This window comes from Oryx dammah, unplaced genomic scaffold (genome assembly GCF_014754425.2).
Source record: "Oryx dammah isolate SB20612 unplaced genomic scaffold, SCBI_Odam_1.1 HiC_scaffold_16, whole genome shotgun sequence".
In the NCBI taxonomy this organism is placed as follows: domain Eukaryota; kingdom Metazoa; phylum Chordata; class Mammalia; order Artiodactyla; family Bovidae; genus Oryx; species Oryx dammah.
Window position 1 is genome coordinate 25,264,050 of NW_024070200.1, and position 18,673 is coordinate 25,282,722.

General features: G+C 40.3%; 1 protein-coding gene across 2 annotated transcripts in view; it reads right to left on the minus strand.

Annotated features, from left to right (window-relative positions):
• The window catches only part of NPAS3 (neuronal PAS domain protein 3), a 954,232-nt gene that overhangs the window by 61,788 nt on the left and 873,771 nt on the right, over positions 1-18,673 (minus strand). For both annotated transcript variants that reach the window (XM_040256781.1, XM_040256782.1), the window contains one exon: positions 7,109-7,227. In XM_040256781.1, the coding sequence (XP_040112715.1) occupies positions 7,109-7,227 (119 nt within the window). The remainder of the gene's footprint in view (positions 1-7,108; positions 7,228-18,673) is intronic.

Genomic DNA, 18,673 nt, shown 5'->3' on the forward strand with positions numbered 1-18,673 from the left:
TGCAGGTGAGAAAACTGAGGCACAGAGAGCTTTGGTAAAAACTAAAAATGCCATTTTAGCACAGAGGAGAAGGGACAGGTGTATTGGGAGAAATGCAAAAAGACGTGATGTTTGAGTGGTGCCATATTGGTTCAGTAAAAGTTTTCCAGCTGGAAGGGTGGCAGAAAGGCATTTTTAGGGGAAAAATAATATCACAGTCAAAAGGATAGCAGTGTGAGTATGCAAATGTATTTCAAGAAAGATGATTGGACTGATTTTATTAGAGTATCAGTATTAGGAGTTCTAAGAAAGAATGATGGAGATGGTGGTGGGCAAGGATCAGCTTCTTGAATATGTTGGCACCGTGAACTATTGAAGACTTAGGAGTAGAGAAGTAAATGGTCACCAAGACTTTGGGAAGATATTCCATGGAGCCAAGTTCAGGACAGATTGGAGAAGTAATTTTTCTGGGAGGTAATTTGGGGGTTTCTCATGACAGATCTGGAAAAAGGGCATTAAATTGGAGGAATAGCAATAGGAGCCAGAGAAGGCGATGGCACCCCACTCCAGTATTCTTGTCTGGAAAATCCCATGGACGGAGGAGCCTGGTGGGCTGCAGTCCCTGGGGTCGCAAAAAGTCGGACACGACTGAGCGACTTCACTTTCACTTTTCACTTTCATGCATTGGAGAAGGAAATGGCAACCCACTGCAGTGTTCTTGCCTGGAGAATCCCAGGGATGGGGGAGCCTGGTGGGCTGCCGTCTATGGGGTTTCATAGAGTCAGACACGACTGAAGCGACTTAGCAGCAGCAGCAATAGGAGCAGGTGGATTCAACTGATTTTGGCAGCACATTACAGTGGCAGGTGATCAGGAGGGAGGGGTTGATATCTTAGTATCATAGACTTGGTTTAATAAGATTTAAACGAAGAACTAAAATTCCAGATGATTGAAAGAGTAATAATTCCCTTCTAGTTTGCTATCATCTTGAGTCTTGTCAGTATACGCATTCAATCAGGAATACGTTTGCATATGAAAGGCCTTCAATTCCAAAAGTGACCTCGCTTGACATTGAAAATCCTGGTGATGTGACTCTGTTGCACACTAAAGTGAACAGGAAACAAAAGAGGACCATGTGCCACAGGAAATAATTCTCAACTACAGATCGAATCTTTTAATAGTCAGTATTATGTTTATAAAAATATTTTCTGAGAAGTACTTTTTCAGAGGATTATCTCTGTGTGCATGTGGGGGTCAGAATGGAAATCTTCTTTTTGTCCTTCTGTAATCTAGGAGTTGATGTCTTTGGTCACAGAACTTCAGTACGTATTACTGACACTAAATGGACAGAAGGGGAGTGAGAAATGAGACAGGAAATGACTATTGTAATATTGGTGAAATATGTTCTGGAAGAGGCACTGACTTGATTTCTTAATAAGTATCAACGATTAATCACATTAAATAGCGTTTTGTAACCCCAAATCACTGGATACACTTCAGTGATTCAAGAACTTCCTGATGCAAAATACATTTACCTTGGGAGAGGTGCTACAGATTTCATCAAATCCTCAAAGGCATCTAGTGCTAAGTCGCTTCAGTCATGTCTGACTCTTTGCAACCCCATGGACTGTAGCCTGCTAGGCTCCTCTGTCCATGGGACTCTCCAGGCAAAAATACTGGAGTGCGTTGCTATGCCCACCTCCAGGGAATCTCCACAACCCAGGGATTGAACCCACATCTCTTATGTCTCCTGCATTGGCAGGTGGATTCTTTACCACTAGCGCCACCTGGGAAGCCCCTATGGGCATCTATGACACCCCAAATAAAACAAATCACTGGTAAAATAATGGAAGGGCCTTACTCTACAGAACAGATACAACAATGAATTTTTTAAATTGAACAAGAGAAGTTTCTAACTTAAAACATGACAATGTTTGTGGGCTTAGACTAGACAAAAAGAATTTCCTGTAGCCAATTAGCACCCTCTAAATTTTTGGTTTTGTTACTTCATGTTTGGATATTGATAAAAGATTCTTAAAGCTGAATTATATCAGCAGGCTGAATAAACTAGTGAACCTACAAAGTATTTTTTTTCTCTATTATTATTTATACTTTGACTCTTTAGACTATAACGAGGCTGGATAGATTTCAGGAATCATTTGGCTCAACATGTAGGTACAGGCAAATTCATAGCCAAGTTATCCCAGATGGGGAAACTGCTTATTTTTAAGTATCTGGAGCTCTCCCATCCTCTGTTAGTAATGTTTGCGTGTGTCAGAGTGGGAACTCCTGAATTTGAGGATTTTCAAGGAGTCATTCTCAGCACGGTATCAACATAACAGAGATTCTCTATCTGTCTGTGTTTCCCAGACCAGGATGTTCCACCACACCCTGAGAGGTAGGATATCATCATGTATGTGGATAAATACTCTAGAAATGACAGTGCTGCTGGTGGGCATTTAAGAATAGAGTATAAATTGGAATGGTTCCATCCAAGGGACAGGAGGGAAGGAGGCAACCCCATGAGTCCTTCCTTCTCTTATTTCCCTGATTACATTATCTCCATTGCCCTACTGTGCTATACCTAGGAAGTTCCCCCAGACCTAGACCTACTCAAGAAGGTAGAATATTGATGCACTGCAACTGAAAAGAAGGGGCCCATTATGTGAAGATACGTGGCCAACGATGAGACAACAACAAAGCCCCTGAGGCTTAAAAAGTGGCTGGTCTAGATGGTGGCTCAGATGATATAGAATCCATCTGCAACGCGGGAAACCTCGGTTCGATCCCTGGGTGGGGAAGATCCCCGGGAGCAGGGAATGGTTACCCACTCCAGCATTCTTGCCTAGAGAATTCCGTGGACAGAGGAGCCTGGCAGGCTACAGTCCATGGGGTCACAAAAAGTTGGACATGACTGAATGACTAACACTTTCACTCCATCAGATAACACGACAAATGGAGACAGAGACAAGGAATGTCAGCTCACAGCAGGGAAACTTCACTGGAGAAGAGAGGGCAACTTTCCTGAGGCCTGGGGTGTGGAAGCAACTCCAATTTATATACCACTGTCAACCTGGATTAGCAGATACAGGTTGGCACTTCTTTGGCTAGAATTCTTGACCATGGCTATATGAGTGGGCATCGTATACCCTCGAAAGAAAGGTAAATCTCTGTAAACTGGTGCTGTGCAATCTGCTGAGATACCAAGGGAAGGTCTTAAGCAAGAGGTTTTCCTTTTAAAAAATTAAATTTATTTTTCCTTTGTTGAGATCCGTTTTGTGCCGAGCCCTTCTTTGGACTTAATATGTTAAGCACTGAAACAGAGCAGTGAACAGACAGGGCTCTGGAGCCTAAATGCCTGGATCAATCCTGACTCCTTAGGAGCTACTTAAGAACTATAACAATGAATGTGGGCAAAGTATTGAAGCTCTGGAAGTCTCAGCTTCACCACCTGCAAAATCGGCATAATAAAAGAATGTAAACCTTGAACAATGCCCGGCACAGAGGACGTTTTTATATGACGCTGTGGGGATTCGGTAAAATCAATATAAAATGGCACAGTCCCTGCCAGTCTTCAGTAAGTGGTACTTCTGTTACCATTATTACGGTCAGTGACAACAATGATGACGCTGAAAAGTTACGGAGAAAGTCAGAACAGCCCATGTGCCAAGGTCATAGGAAAAAAATGGAGGAAAATGTAGTGACCTGCATCGAGCCAGGCTTAACATCTTGAATCTTTAACTAAGGGGAAAGAAATAAGCAAACAATGGTAATAAATTAGGGAGAATATTGGGAGTATGGAGAAATTATCATCACTGTTTCTTTTTATTTGTGTTTATTGTGTGGTGGGGGGAGTGATTACCAGTTTTATTTGAATGTTTTATAAGCTGTTAGATTTATTTACTGAGAATGAACAGATAAATAGGGATGTTATTCAGCTGTGTCATGTCACGGCTTCTCATCAGCTCTTCCACTCACTTCCAGACAAGGTTAATTAATGAGGGAAGTTCACTGTGGAGGAGGAGGGGGAGAGCTGGGTCTGCTGGGTGATTCATCTTATTGGGGGAACAGGGGATGCAGCAACTCTCATGCGAGCAGTGCTGGGGAGGGAAGTCAGCACTGGATGGAGACTCGCAGGATATGTTGAGAAAGATGGTACTGTCAGAGGACTGTGATCACTTTAACACGATATAATTCATCTTTTTTATTTTTGTAAATTATGAAAATATGTTAACACATTTACAGGAGACTTGGAAAATACAGAACAAAGTTGCCTATAGTTCCTATGTTTTACAGTTGTTACATGTCGATAAACTAAGATTTTTAGTTGGAGTTTCACTACGAAACTCTCAGAAATTAATAGAAGGAAGGTATAGAGCAGTAGAAGAATAGAGTAAACCTGAAAAGCATTATCAACACAATTACGATTTATACAGTTTTCACACAAGAGTAGGATACACGTTCCCATAGACTATAAACTAGGAGACCCTAGAACATATCCAGAGGCCTAAAACCAGGTGCAGAAGTTTCATGGTCTAAAAGTATTGAAATCATACAGAGTCTGTTCTCTTATTACTGTGGAATTATGTTAGAGATCAATATCAAAAGATATTTGAAAATAACCCACACATTTTCAAGTGCAGTGTGACATTTACCAGGAGAGATCTTTGACTATGATCACTTTAACATGATATAATTTGATAGAAACTGGAACAGCCTCTAAATCTCTTCTAATCCTGGATGTTCAAGGTTGTACTTTTTAATATTTTGTTTCCCTTCTTAGAGCAAGGTGTCTTAATCCTAAACCAGAGGAGTTCCAGAAACATTCTTCTTCTATTTATGGTTTCATGGAAGGCTCTTTTCATTCACCTCTCCTAGGTGACATGTCACTCAGGGAGACCTTCAGTGAGCCTATCAAACATGGTCCCTCACATTACCTTGCTTTACTCTTTGCCTAAAAGAGTGTGGCCTTGTGGCTAAGTGCAGGGATGTAGAGCCAGACTGCCAGAGTTAAAACCCCAGTCTTGTCCCTCCCAGTGTGTGACCTTGGGTGTTTAATTAACATCTCGAGGCTTAGTTTCTTCATCTGTAAAATGGAAACAATGAAAACACTTCCTTCTTGGACAGTCGCAAAGACATACAAACTGTCTCACACTCAGCATACTGTAGTGAGCACAAATGTTAGCTGTTTTAGCCTTCATTGCTCTCTGAAATCACTTTATTTATTTACTTATTGTGTTCTTTTCCCTTGCTGCTTGTTAGCAGTAGCAGGGACTTTCTGTTGTTCAGTGCTGAGTTTAGGATCTCAGATAGGCTCCACAAATATATTTATATATTTGTCAAAATAATGAATGAATATTCTATCAGTATTTCAGAAATTTCAGATCATGTAGCAAAACAGGTTGCCTGAGCTGCCCGAATGACAGGACAGACCAACAGAACCCAAGTCACTTAGTCTCTTGCCTGGACTGGAACTCAAACTACTTCTCTATGTTGTTGTTAGTTTTACCACACCGCCTACTCTGTGGCAAAGCTAAGATGCTGCAAAGTTTTATAATCTCTAGTTTGTTGTATGAAAGTAGTAACAATTTTCTGTTGGTTTTCAAACAATTAAGTTATATAATGATATTGAATTATACTAGATATTGCTTTTTCAAAATACACCTCACCCCTTCCACCCTTCTTTCCTTCTGGGATATGCCTACAACAAACCAGTACAAACTGAGAAAGACGAAGAGCTGAAATGGAAGAAAGTTGGAATACCAATAATGTATCTTTCTAGCATTAACATGACAATAATGGCTACATCTAATAGTTTGTCTATAGAATTTCAAACTGGCTGAGACTACACAGCTAACAACTAATAAATGTATAGTGTTTCAGTGAGGCAGGAAAATACAAAATTGGTATAAGATAGTCTGTTTTCTGTCCTCCGAATTACCCCTTTATCACAGGACTACAAATCTCTCTGTAGGTGGAGCTAATGCACCCGGTGCTGCCCAAGTACCTACCTCTCCCTTGCCTTGATCCCTGTTAAAAATTAAGGGTGTTCCCAATGTGCCCTTTGGGCTGTGGGACAGCCCATCTAAAGATTGTCCCTAGAAAGACCTGCTTTGCCATTGCTTTATTTTTTTTAGAGAAGAATTAATATCAAAGAAAATGTTTGATTCTGACTTTTCTGAAGCTGCTCCCGTCCTGATGACTTATATAAGGTTTTCAAAGTCTGATGAGAATGATTGTTACTATCCCTGGCAAGGCTAGAACACTGACCCACAAGAACTGGGCTACTGGAAGCTCTAGACTCTCCAAAGGGAAGAGGTCACGCCGGCGACAGCCACAGTGCATTCCATTTGTTCTCCCTTCTCATATAATAAATACTGTTTGAGAGATTGGTTAGCGTGTTGTAAAATTGATAAGATTCAGGTTGCCAAAGGCATTTCATGAATTTCATAGGTCTTAATTTATGTTGCTATGGTAACTGAAATGTTGGAATTTCCCAAGATTAGAGCTTTTATATTCTTAACTTTAGAATGGTAAAATAATGGACTTGGTCTTTGCTCTTGCGTGAAACATATTTTCTGTATGTGGAGTGTCCTAAGGTGTGAATGAACGTTCAGCCACTGTAATTTCAAAATTAGGTTTTCGGACATCCAACCTGATTTTCTTACCTACATGTATGACTCTTGGTGGCCAAGATGTTTTTTTTTTTTTTTTTAAATGGACAGTCTTTCTCTAAAGAGAAAGAGGGGATTGGAAGAGGGAGGTGGGAGAAGTAGAATTTTTATAGTAGTAGTTCTAGAATAGTCATCTTAAGGACTAATGTGAATCTGGCTCACCTTCTCCATCAAAGTGAATTTCTAGCATGTGCTGAAGCACTTGATGCATTATTAACATGTGTTTTAAGAAAAGACACTCTGTTGAAGCATTTAGCGAGCCAGCACTGTCTGAAGTGAGAATGTGAGATATAATGAGTCCCCTGCCTTGAGACAGGAAGATAAACTAAGAACCCTGTGCACTGCTCACAATCACATGTATTGATCATGAGGACCCAAACCAGCTGGGACATGCAATGCAAATGACCTAGGATGGACCCGAGACAGGAGTCTCACCCCTGCTGGAACCCAGCTTACCTTATATCCTGATGATTTGATGTGCACACCGCGTTTGGTCAGAGTAGATTTCATTCGGATGAAAAAGGAACGCTCAAGGGTGTTGTCAGTGGTGAGCAGACTGGGGCTGGTTGATTCCACTGAAGAATATAAAAATACATACACATGATTTAGATCTCTACATAGCCCCATTCAGCTACTGCTCAGGTGCAATCCTTGAGTTCACTAAAAATAAATGACTGATGGGTGCTAAGAGCGTAGTAATCAATTTATCTCATTTAGAAAATGTTTACTTTGCAGGAAATAAAAAAGAAAAATTAATGTATCCCAAGAAACTCCATTTTGGTTTTGAGCAAGAGCTTTTCAGGTTTCAGCAGCTCTCCAAGTGGTGTCTGATAGTAATTGTAGCATATCATGAGGCTTGGCTGGTACACACGGAGAGAACAGTCATGAAAAAGAAGGACCCCAGAGATTTATGGGATCAACCAAGACTCAGGTGGAGATGCTTCTGATCAGAGTCAGGACGACTTGCTTTTTGTTCTCCCTGCAAATCCCTTCTTGGATCAGTTGCTTGCTGGGAAGTTTTGAGCACCATGACACCACCAAGATTGGGGCAGCCATACCCTGGCCAGTGTCCTTGCCCTTCTGAGTTATTTCCCTTCATTATGGGGAATAAGAGGCCTGAAGTCTTCTCAACCGACTGGAGATAGAGGGCTGAGAATGGGCTATACAGATAGAAACAAAAACGACTCCAAAGGTCAGCTTGCTCTTGCTGTTGCTAGTGGCAGCTTCTCCCCAGCCCAGAACAGAAAACATCCTCCGTGTTTCTACCTCTTTGCTTCTGAGAAAATCATAGTTTCTTCTCTTAAGGCAGCTACTCTTTCCCTTTCAATGTATTTAAGATTAAGCAGAGTATGTTTTGACTTATAAAATTTAAAATGGTAGTTTTCATTCTTGCTGATCTAAAACCACCTTTACGCAGATCAGGAGGCAATACAAATCTATTTTCTTTAGAAATAAGCTTCGATGGTATTTTATACATTTAAGTAATTTCCTGAAAAGAAATTAACTTGGGGGTTTAATGCCTAAAAAGAGTCAAATTTTACTCTTCTAAAATATACTTTAAAGTTTTTCTTATTATTCTAAAGTTAAAAAAAATTTTCAACAACAAAACATTTTGAGCAGCTCTACAAGAACACTAATTTTCTTTAGGATGAAGGTCAAGAAATATGTGTAATAAAGAGAGTTAAAAATTAAGAAGGTGAGAAAATAGCTATTAAAAACAAAGAAAAAAATAGGCAAAACAAGCTTTTCAATTTCAAATTATGAAATGTATTCCACATATTTCTATGGGGAAGAAACATCTATTTTTTTATATTTGATGCTCTGATGAAAGAAGAGTGAGATAATAAGAGAAGCCTTACTATTTGTGGTTGGGGGCTTGTATCATTCTTGCCTTCACCTGATATATTTTCCTATATTTATGGCGTTTCTATTCTAGGGTGATGGAACCACTGACAAGTGTCCCTTCTTATGTGTCTCTCTCAAGATTTTCTTCTTTTTTTTTGTCTTAGCATGGATCTGATGTCATTTTAAATGTACAGCTTTTTATCACTCGAGGGAAAAGCAGAGCCATGTTATATTTAGTACTTTCATTTCTTCTGATTAAATATGAATTACTATGAAATTTTTCTCATCATCTAACACGCCATAATACGCCAACAGCTTTTTAATACACTATATAAGCACAAACTTCTGCTCTAAGAGTTTAATTTGCCCCTCTAATCCAATCACATCAACCTTATTTCTCTTATCAGAGATTCCCATTTTGAATTAAATGAGCTCATTAGTTTTAATCAAAAGCAGAGAGATCAAAACTTAAACGTAAATGCTTTAGATCAGAACTGTCAGTCAGCCGTGCAGTTCTATTTTACTAAAACACAAGATCAGAGACCCTTAGAACCAATTTTTCTCGTAAGCGATGCCGAGAGCTTGAAGATGCTATATCCACCCCCCCTTTTTTTTCCTTCCTCCCAAGGACAGATTATACATTTAAGGTTAGACTTAATTTATAGCAGTTTTTCATCCTGGTGGAAAAGGAAAAGTATGCCAATCTTCTAGGGTCCCTTTCACGTTTATTGGCCCCAGTCCTCAGAGACTTGAACTAACGTGAAGCCATCAGAATCCACATCACAAACTCAGCTTTAAGAATTCAGCTCTGTTCAGTGAGATTGTGTTTGCAACAGGCGAGGAAAAATGCAACTTCCCAGAAAAGTGAACTGTCTTTTAGGGCTGAGGTCCAAGAAACCCTGACCCAGGAAGGAAGGAACCACGTAATCGTAGGAAGGCGAATAATTCAGGCATCATTAGAAATTGTTATCATTTTCAGTACATGGAACTTTCACAGGTAAACACTTAGTGGATACTTTAGAGACCCCAGCAAGGGTGGTTCCCCTTAGGGGACGAAATGGGAGACACAAACTCTACATGAGCTATGAAGGTGAACACCGCGTCCTGCTCTGGCTGAGCAGTGAATACAGCACTCCCCTGCCCTGTGGGTTAGATCGCCAATATATACAGGAGCAGAAGAAAATGGCAACTCACTTGCCTGGATTCTTCCCTGGAGAATCCCCATGGACAGAGGAGCCTGGTGGGCTACAGCCCATGGGGTTGCAAAGAGTTAGACACGACTGAGCGATTGAGAATATACAGGAGCAGCCTTCATTAAAACCAGGACAACTGGTGTGAGAGGAATTCTGAGGTCAGATTTTGCCCCAGTGAAATCTAGATTGAAAATCAAAATAATAACTGCTCCTTACTCTTTATTTCAAAAGCATGGGGGTATGGTGCGAAGGGCGGTGAGGGAGAAGCGAGAGAAGACAACTTAGAGAAGAGTTTAATGTCTGATAAAGATTTCTGCTTTAACATGCCTTTCTGGGGACAGGGGCAGAAGTAACCTGCCACACTGGCCCTTTCAGAGGCTACCTAACAAACTAATCCCCAGTACACATGTACTGTGGCCGTGTGACCTCAAGGACTGGCAAATGTGTTCTGGTTATCCCAGCTCTGACAGGGATGTCTCTCATGTAAAGAGATGTAATCTGCATATGTCAGACAAGAGCAGTAGTTTAGAAGAGAAGCTTTCTAAGGGTCTCAGGTGAGAAGCATGGATTTTGATGAACGTTCTACTGGGAGAGAACCAAGGGAGCTTGGCCTTGGTGATGTGTGACATGACTGTAGCATGGAGAAAGGATGTGTCTGTGTGTGTGTGTGTGTGTGTGTTTTGGGTGGATATGAAGAGAGGACAACATAATGAGAAAAGTATCCTTAAGACTGGTGCTCTGTAAAGACTGTGGAACCAATCTGTGTCAAAAAAGCGTTTTAGAGTGCTTTCCAGATATCACAAGCTTTTCTGTCAACTTTTTGAGACAGGCCAGGATTGCTGCATGATCTGATAAAAAAAGAAAAACTGGGATTCAGAGAAGTTATATCTGCTGCCTGAGACAAAGGAGAAATTGATGGGTAAAACTGGATTAAGTGGTCAAAGCCCAGATATGGCCAGTTGTGACCTACGAATTATAAACAAGGAACGAAAAAAAGAAAACAAGACCCACACAGATGAAAGCTAGATAAAGAAATAGACTCGCTTTTGCTGAATCTCAAGGGCTTCAACTTTTAAATAAATCTAAATGATCCCAGCTCTTGAAATGTCAATTTTTGCATATTTTGTGAAATTTACAGAACAATTTATAGCAAAAGTTGTAATAATCTTTACGTGGGCAAATGCCACCATAATGTGAAAGCATGTCTGTGTTATTCCTCCTCTGTTGATGATTCCCTCACTGGTACTGTAGTTGCTTTCTTATGTAGACGTAGGAAGCAGTGGTGAGAGGGAGGGAAGGTGATGGCTGGGAACTCTCCTGTTCTCTCTGACTAATCCGAGGTCCAGGTGTATGCTGAGCACTTTTGGGACTCTCCTTGGGGTTCCTGCAAGAGGATGAGGCCAAAGCATAAAGACAGCCTTTCTTTTTAGCATACTTCATATATTTGCTGTGCAATACTAGTGGCAGAGCCCTCAATTGCTATGAAATCATGATGGAAGTGAGAAAGAAAAGCTACATTTTGAGACAACTCTGTTATTCCTTAAGTGTGAGCAAAGTATTTTTCCTTTTAAAGAAGTGGAATTGGACTAAGTTGTTAAGATACGAAGTTAAATATACTCTTTCCTCACTTCACTGCTTAATTGAATCTTTCCCTTTTTGAGATGTTCTGTGCAAAGTGCAAACAACCAAAATGACCTTCACAAGACTAGGGAAGAGATGTTGGGCCATTTCACAGTTCTCTTGATAAAGTCAAACTTTCATTGGCGTGTGCTGTTAACTTTGTTAGATAACATGTATGACTAGGTCATAACAGGCTTCCTTGTTGCTGCCTCATTCACTCTAAAAGAAATGTAGTACTTTAGGACTTTAGAATGTGACAAGTTATTTCTTTTCTTGCCAAAGGTTCCCTGCACTTCCTCTGCCACGTCGAAATTAGGTTTGATCACGTGGCTTTCTGTGGCCAAAAGAATATGAACAAAAGTCATGTATTGCTTTCAGGTGGGATTTCCTAGAAGAGCTGGTCACAAGGTCCTGCTTTCTCTTTCTCACTGCTGTGTTGACTATCGACGTTTCAGATGGTGGCTGCTCCACTGACCTAGGTCTTGGAATAAGGACACTAGGAGGCAGAACCTTTAGCCCATCTGCACAGAAATAAATCTTTTGTTGTAGTTTGGGGATTGCTTTTAATTGCAGCCTAACTTAGCCCATACTGACTGATGAAAATATCAAATCTTTATCATTATATAAAAATACATGTTATCCAAGTCTTCCAGATAGTCAGTGGCAGAGCACATAGACATGTCCTGTTTGTCTGACTCCAAAGTTCATGATGTGTCCAATATACTGTTCTTACATTTATTTGTATCCTCATTTTATCTCTTATGCTAGGGCAGCAGAGTGGAGACAGGTCTAACTTTGATTCTCTATAGCACATAGGGAATATATATATATATAATTTACATATATTTAATATATTCAATAACTGATATTCATTAAATATTGACATTAATCTAATAAGATCTTCCCAACTTAGTAGTAGGGCTTCCCTGATGATTCAGACAGTAGAGAATCTGCCTGCAATGCAGGAGACCTGGGTTCGATTCCTGGGTTGGGAAGATCCCCTGGAGGAGGAAATGGCAACCCATCCCAGTATTCTCACCTGGAGAATCCCATGGACAGAGGAGCCGGCCAGGCTACAGTCCACGGTGTTGCAAAGAGTCAGACACGACTAAGCAACTAACACTTTCAACTTAGTAGGAGGTCAGTGGTAAAAATAGTATGTCAATGGTAAAAAGAAACCTTTTCTCACAGAAATTGTCCCCGGCAGATTTTACGTTTATCTGGGATGAGAACTGTGGTAATTTAAAACTGCTACAGATGCTTCGGTACTCCTTCAGAAAGATGGAGCATGCTTCCTCTCCCTTTGACTGTGGGCTAGACTTGGTGACTTACTTCAGATAAGTAGCATGTGGCAGACTTGGTGGTTATGGCTTGGTCATGACAGGCAGCATGGCCTCCCTGTTGCTGCCTCATTCACTCTAATGGAAACCAGCTGCCATACTGTGAGGACGCTTGAGCAGTCCTCTGGGGAGATCAGTGTAGAGAGGAACTGAGGCGTCCTCCTCACAGTCACGTGAGTGACCTTAGGTGTGGGCCTTCCTCCCTAGTCAAGGCTTCAGATGACTATGCTCTGACTGACATCTCCATAGCAACCTCATGAGAGACCCTGAGCTTGAACTACTCAGACAAGCTGTTACTGGATTCCTGACCTATAGAAACTGTGTGAAATATCTGCTTTTAAAAGAAAAGTTTGTAAGTATTTGGGGTGATTTGTTATGCAAAGATAGATAATACCCACATAGAACATTTTTTTGGAAAAATCATGACCTTGTTTTGAAATGTGACAACACGCACATGGGTAAAACTCATGTGATTTTGCGAAGGAAGGCATTGCCCAGAGTACATGGTGAATTCACATATGTAAGGAAAGCTACCTGTAATGCTGATTTTTATAAGTGGGGTCTATGTTTTCAAAGCTAAATGCTCAACTGATTTTTCTTTTAAACGTGCAATTTGCAAAAGGTGCTATCAAAAGTATCATCTGCAAGACTGTGACATCTTGAAAGGCAGGCTTGACATCTTGCTTATATTTAGTTGTATCCATTCCCTGCCCTTCTCCAGCCCCCTTCCTCCCCCCAAGTACCTAGGATTACATTTTACATAAATAGACACTCACTTTGCATGTTGAATAAAGTAACATTCTGATGCTTTCTTTTAGGAAGAATTAGTCACTTTGTCCCTGCCCTTCACTCTCTCACACCAAACATCTTGTCCCAAGAAGCCTTTATTTTATTTTTTTGTGGAGAGGGAATCATTATGTCCTTTTCTTGTATTCATCTCTAAGGAAGCATTTTCTGCTAAGTGTTATTTTGAGAGTCATGGACCAGTGGGTTTGGTAGGCAAAAAAAGGATTGGCCTGATTTTGCCTAGAATTAGAGAACACTGTGTTCTCTGTCTTTTGAGAGTTGGTCTCCTCCCCACTGGCCCGTCCTCCACCAAGCACCAGGGCAATTCTGAAGAGGGTGATGGGCCTCTGTAGACTACACATAGATGCTCAGCCACTGGTGGGGAGGCAATGCCCACTATTTCCTGGGTTTCCCAGGCTTTTGGACATCAGGCAAATACAATCACGGCCGCCATCCTCTGGCTCAGCCGTCAGCTCTCTCAGCTTCAGTGCTTGCTTGGGAGTATGACGGAAAAGCCGTATTTATTGAAGTCTCATTAGGGCTGGTTCCTGCTCTCACTCAGTTGTGAGTCTTTAGCTTTGTTTAGAAACTTATGAATCATTAACTGAAACTCTAGAGCATAGCTGTGAAAATAATTGTGGCTCAATAATGATGCAATAAACTTCCTTCAAAGTAACGTTAAAAATAATCCGCCAAAAAAGAAGAAGAGGAAAACAATAATAATCTGCGAACCCATGCCACCTGTCAGCATGAGCTCCCCGGCAGTATCTGCCTGCCTGGGATGAGAATCGGAATGCATGAGGTTGGCATTCAGGCTTCCTGCAACTGGCAGGGGTTGCTACTTGGGGAGGCTGTCCCCGGAGGGAGAGGAGCGCGTTCAGCTGCCGCCTGCTGCTCCACAGTTGGTGTTTGGATGATACCACTCCAGGGAAATACACACAGTGTCAGAGTCAAGCTGCTACCAGTGGGTGTTTCTGTACACAACTCCTAAGCATCAGGAAAGTTCAAGGGGAAAAACTGGGTATTGTAAAGATGGCCTTTGAGAGTATATGACATCCGGTGTGACCCGTTCGGCAGCAGGCTGTGTGCTCTAAAGCACCTGCCATCTGAATACTGCAGGCGAAGGTTTTAAATCTTCCTGGAGACTCCCTATAAATGTTGCCACTTGAGGGATCCATTCTGGGAGAAAAATATAGTACGTCCTCCCGGGATGCCTCTTGGATTCCATTACCAGTATTGCGTATGGGATCGAGTGTGGCAATGCTTTTATCACGACTATAAAGTGGTTACGAGCCAATTCCTCATATAAAACATACTCAGTAATGTTGAGGCTTTTTTTTCCTTTCCTGTTTCCTTCTTTTATTTCCTTCCTTTCTCTCCTTCCTTCTTCTTCTTCTTTTTTTTTTAATGACAAACACGATGTCAGACAAAGGGCATCAGGACCTGGTCTTTGTAGTACAAAACAAAATAACAATACATAAACACCTTTGTGAAGGCAGCTTGAAACCCCATGTTTTCTATTAAAAAGTCATGTTCAATCTTCACTGTTGATAGAACCAAATAGCTAACACAGAGAACATTGTATATCAGAAAGGTCAATAGTTATTATGAGCTACAAATATATTTTTTTCCATCCTTCAGGCTGTTTAGCGCATATCACAGCATGAGCAGCTGTCTTCTTTAATGCTTTTAAAATTAGAATCCCAAAGAGGAAGAAAAAATTATGGTTGCAATGATTGCTCTTTGCTTTTGTAAGTTTACTTTAATATACCATTTCATACACATGCATCTTCTGCGCAGCCTATCCATGGGGCAGTAACCGGTTGCCAGTATCGAGTTGAACTGCCATGTTTATTTTCTTAGCATTCTGGCCAAATCTCCGTCTCAGGCACAGATGTTGTCGACATACCATATTTTCAAAAGGAGTCATATAGAGGAGTCTGGTTACAGAGACACTCACAAACACACACATATGCATTCTGCCTTTTCATTGCTTTAAAGCTCTGTGACTAACTACAACAATGCCATGTGATGAGAAAGTTATGCAGCACTGGGTGAAAAATCAGGCAGTGATTCCAACCACGGATACACAAAGTATCTCTCTCCACCTGTAGGTGTATGGACTGAGAGGGCACCTTGCAGGTTGTTAAAGGTTGATCTTTTGCCTGTGCCTGGAACTCCTGGCCCTTACTAGGCATACAGCCCTAAAGACAATGAGCATTTTAAATAGCACATACTGGATGTCATAGCTTGCTCAGTCTTTGTTCAGTTATTTACAGTAAATATGTAATGAGGATCTATAATGAGCTGGGATAGTTTATAACAATGTTTTCATTTGGGAGGAGGGGAAAATATGTAATAGTTTCTGGTAGTAATTAATGCGCTATAAAGAAGAGTGATGCAGGGGAAGGCGCTGGTGAGTGATGAGAACCACGTTTTGGTTGTGTGGCACAGGAGACTAAGTCACGTGGATATTGGGGTAAATGTGCCACACCTCTGGGCTCATGATTTGAGTTGAAACTTCATCACTAAATAGCTTTACAGAAAACTATTATTTGGATAGATATGCACCAGTGCTGATAAAATGCTAGAAATGTTATCTTTGGACTTTAGTAGAAAATTAAAATAAGTAATGTGCTAAGGATGAAAATTTAACCTGTAGGAAACCAAGGGAGGTGTTACTAAGAACTGGACAGACAGTCGAGCCTCCCAGATGAACATATTGTCATTGTCATTTCTTTGGGGATCTCTAGAGAGAGCAGCTTCAGTAGAAAAGTGGGATAAAGGTTGAGTAAATACATGATATACTTCTCTTTGGTGAATATTGGTGATAAAAATAGAGAGATCTGAGTATGTTTCTTGATTGAGAGGACTGAGTTTAAAGTTGTCTGTATTAGAAATGCTAATTGAAGAATTTAGTATACAACAGTCTTTTGGACTCTGTGGCAGAGGGCGAGGGTGGGATGATTTGGGAGAATGGCATTGAAACATGTATAATATCATATAAGAAATGAATCGCCAGTCTAGGTTCAATGCAGGATACAGGATGCTTGGGGCTGGTGCACTGGGATGACCTAGAGAGACGGTATGGGGAGGGAGGAGAGAGGGGGGTTCAGGATGGGGAACACGTGTACACCCATGGCGGATTCATGTTGATGTATGGCAAAACCAATACAGTATTGCAAAGTAAAATAAAATAAAATAAAAAGTAAAACAAAGATACTTTGCAAAAAAAAGAAGAAGAATTTAAATCCTAAGTGATATTGCATCAGTAACAGAGAAAAAGAGAGGTGAGCCTCTGAAATGGGGGGAAGAAAAAATGGATGTGACTTGAGGGTGGGGAGGGAAGGAGGGGAGGGGGAGAGAGAGGGGAAGGTGATGGGAACAGGCTTGAACAACTTAATAGAGTAAAGGTCGTTTGTGGAGATAAAGGAAGTGCGAGAAGGAGAGGATTTTGAGAGTTAAAAAAAAAAAGCTGTGGAGCAGCCCATGTGGGCAAAGCAAGTAGGATCGATAGAAAATAAGTAATAAGATTACACAGTAGTTAGGAGTTGCATGGGTCAAATTTAAGCACACTGGTTTTCTAGGGGGCCCTGATGATAATGGTTTTGTAGTTTTTCTAGGCCATGCTCAACAGTGGGCTTTTGCCAGAGATGGGAGCAGACACAATGGGAATGAAAGAAGGACAATAGAGAGAAGGACTCCAGAGAGTTAAGAGACAAACACGTGAGGAGGGAGTGATGAAATGGGGAACAGGAGAGAAAGAGTGGGAAGGGATGGGGCTACAGGTGAGGCAGCCAGTAAAGCGCGCTTTGTTCCCAGAATGATTTGTGAGAATGCTGTTTGTTGCTTTTAAACAAGTTTATGTTCTCTATCTTTTTCCTATGTTCATAGAAAATCTAGAAGATAATGCAAAAGTATAAATAAGAAAAAAAATATGCAGTTACCTTATCACCCAGAAACTATGAACACTAATATGTTTTGTTGCTCCCTAATTTACTATTTATTTATATATTTATTTCAAAATTAGGATCATGCCTGAGTGTCTCCCACATTTTTTGATGTTAAAAGTTACAGCTCACTCTGTGATAATAGCTGAGCTTTTATTAGACACTGTTTGGGGAATAAAAGGATGCTGGGGCTCCAGTGGTCTTGGCTGTAAGGCAGCTTTAAAATTAAGTAATGTTAGTATCTGCATGTGTCCATATCAATACATCACTTTCAAACACTATTTTTCCTGACTGTACAATATTTCATTGTATGGTGATAAATTTCTTGGAAATTAGTCTTCCTTCAACTTTCTTATGTCTTTGGGTAGATTTCTATAAAAAGCATTACTGGGTCAAAAAGCATAAGTTTTTTTTTTTTTAAAAGCTAATATGTATGATTTGTTTTTCAAGAGAGTTGTGGTGTGTATCAGTTTATATGTTTATCAGCAACGTTTAATGTTCATATTAATTGCCATCTTAATGTTTTTGTTATTTGATAAAAAATATTAAATTAAAAGATATCCTAAAAAGCATTACGTAAGAACATCTCATGTGTTTAATTTGCATTTTTATTGCTAATGATGTTGAATAATGTTTTAATACTTACTGGCCATTTGAATTTTTTTTAGTGATTCATATATTTATGTCCTCTGTTTTCCACTTGAGTTTTATTCTTTATCTTATCAATTTTAATTTTATATATATATATATATGTACATATAGGGTTTCCCAGGTGGCTCTATGGTAAAGAATCCACCTGTGAATGCAGAAGACATGGGTTCAATCCCTGGATCGGGATGATTCCCCTGGAGAAGGAAATGGCAACCCACTCTAGTATTTTTGCCTGGGAAATCCCATGGACAGAGAAACCTGGCTGGCTACAGTCCATGGGGTCGCAAAAGAGTTGGACACAACTTAGTGACTAGTCAATCAATCACTAGTGTCCAGCTCCTTTGTGACTATATATATATATATCCTTAATATATATATTAAGGATACTATCTCTGCCACATTTCTTGCAAATATTTCCCCATTTGTTGCCTTTTACTTCTTTCTATAGTGTTCATTGATACAAAAATGTTTTTAAATTTTATATAGATAAGCCTATACATTTTTCCCTTTGAAACTTTTGTTGCTCTCATACCTTAGAAAGCTTTTCCTCTATTTTTTTCTAACAGATACTTGGCATTTTAAAAATGAAGCATGATTAAAGGTCAAGGAATGGCTGTGCCAACAGATGGCTAAAGG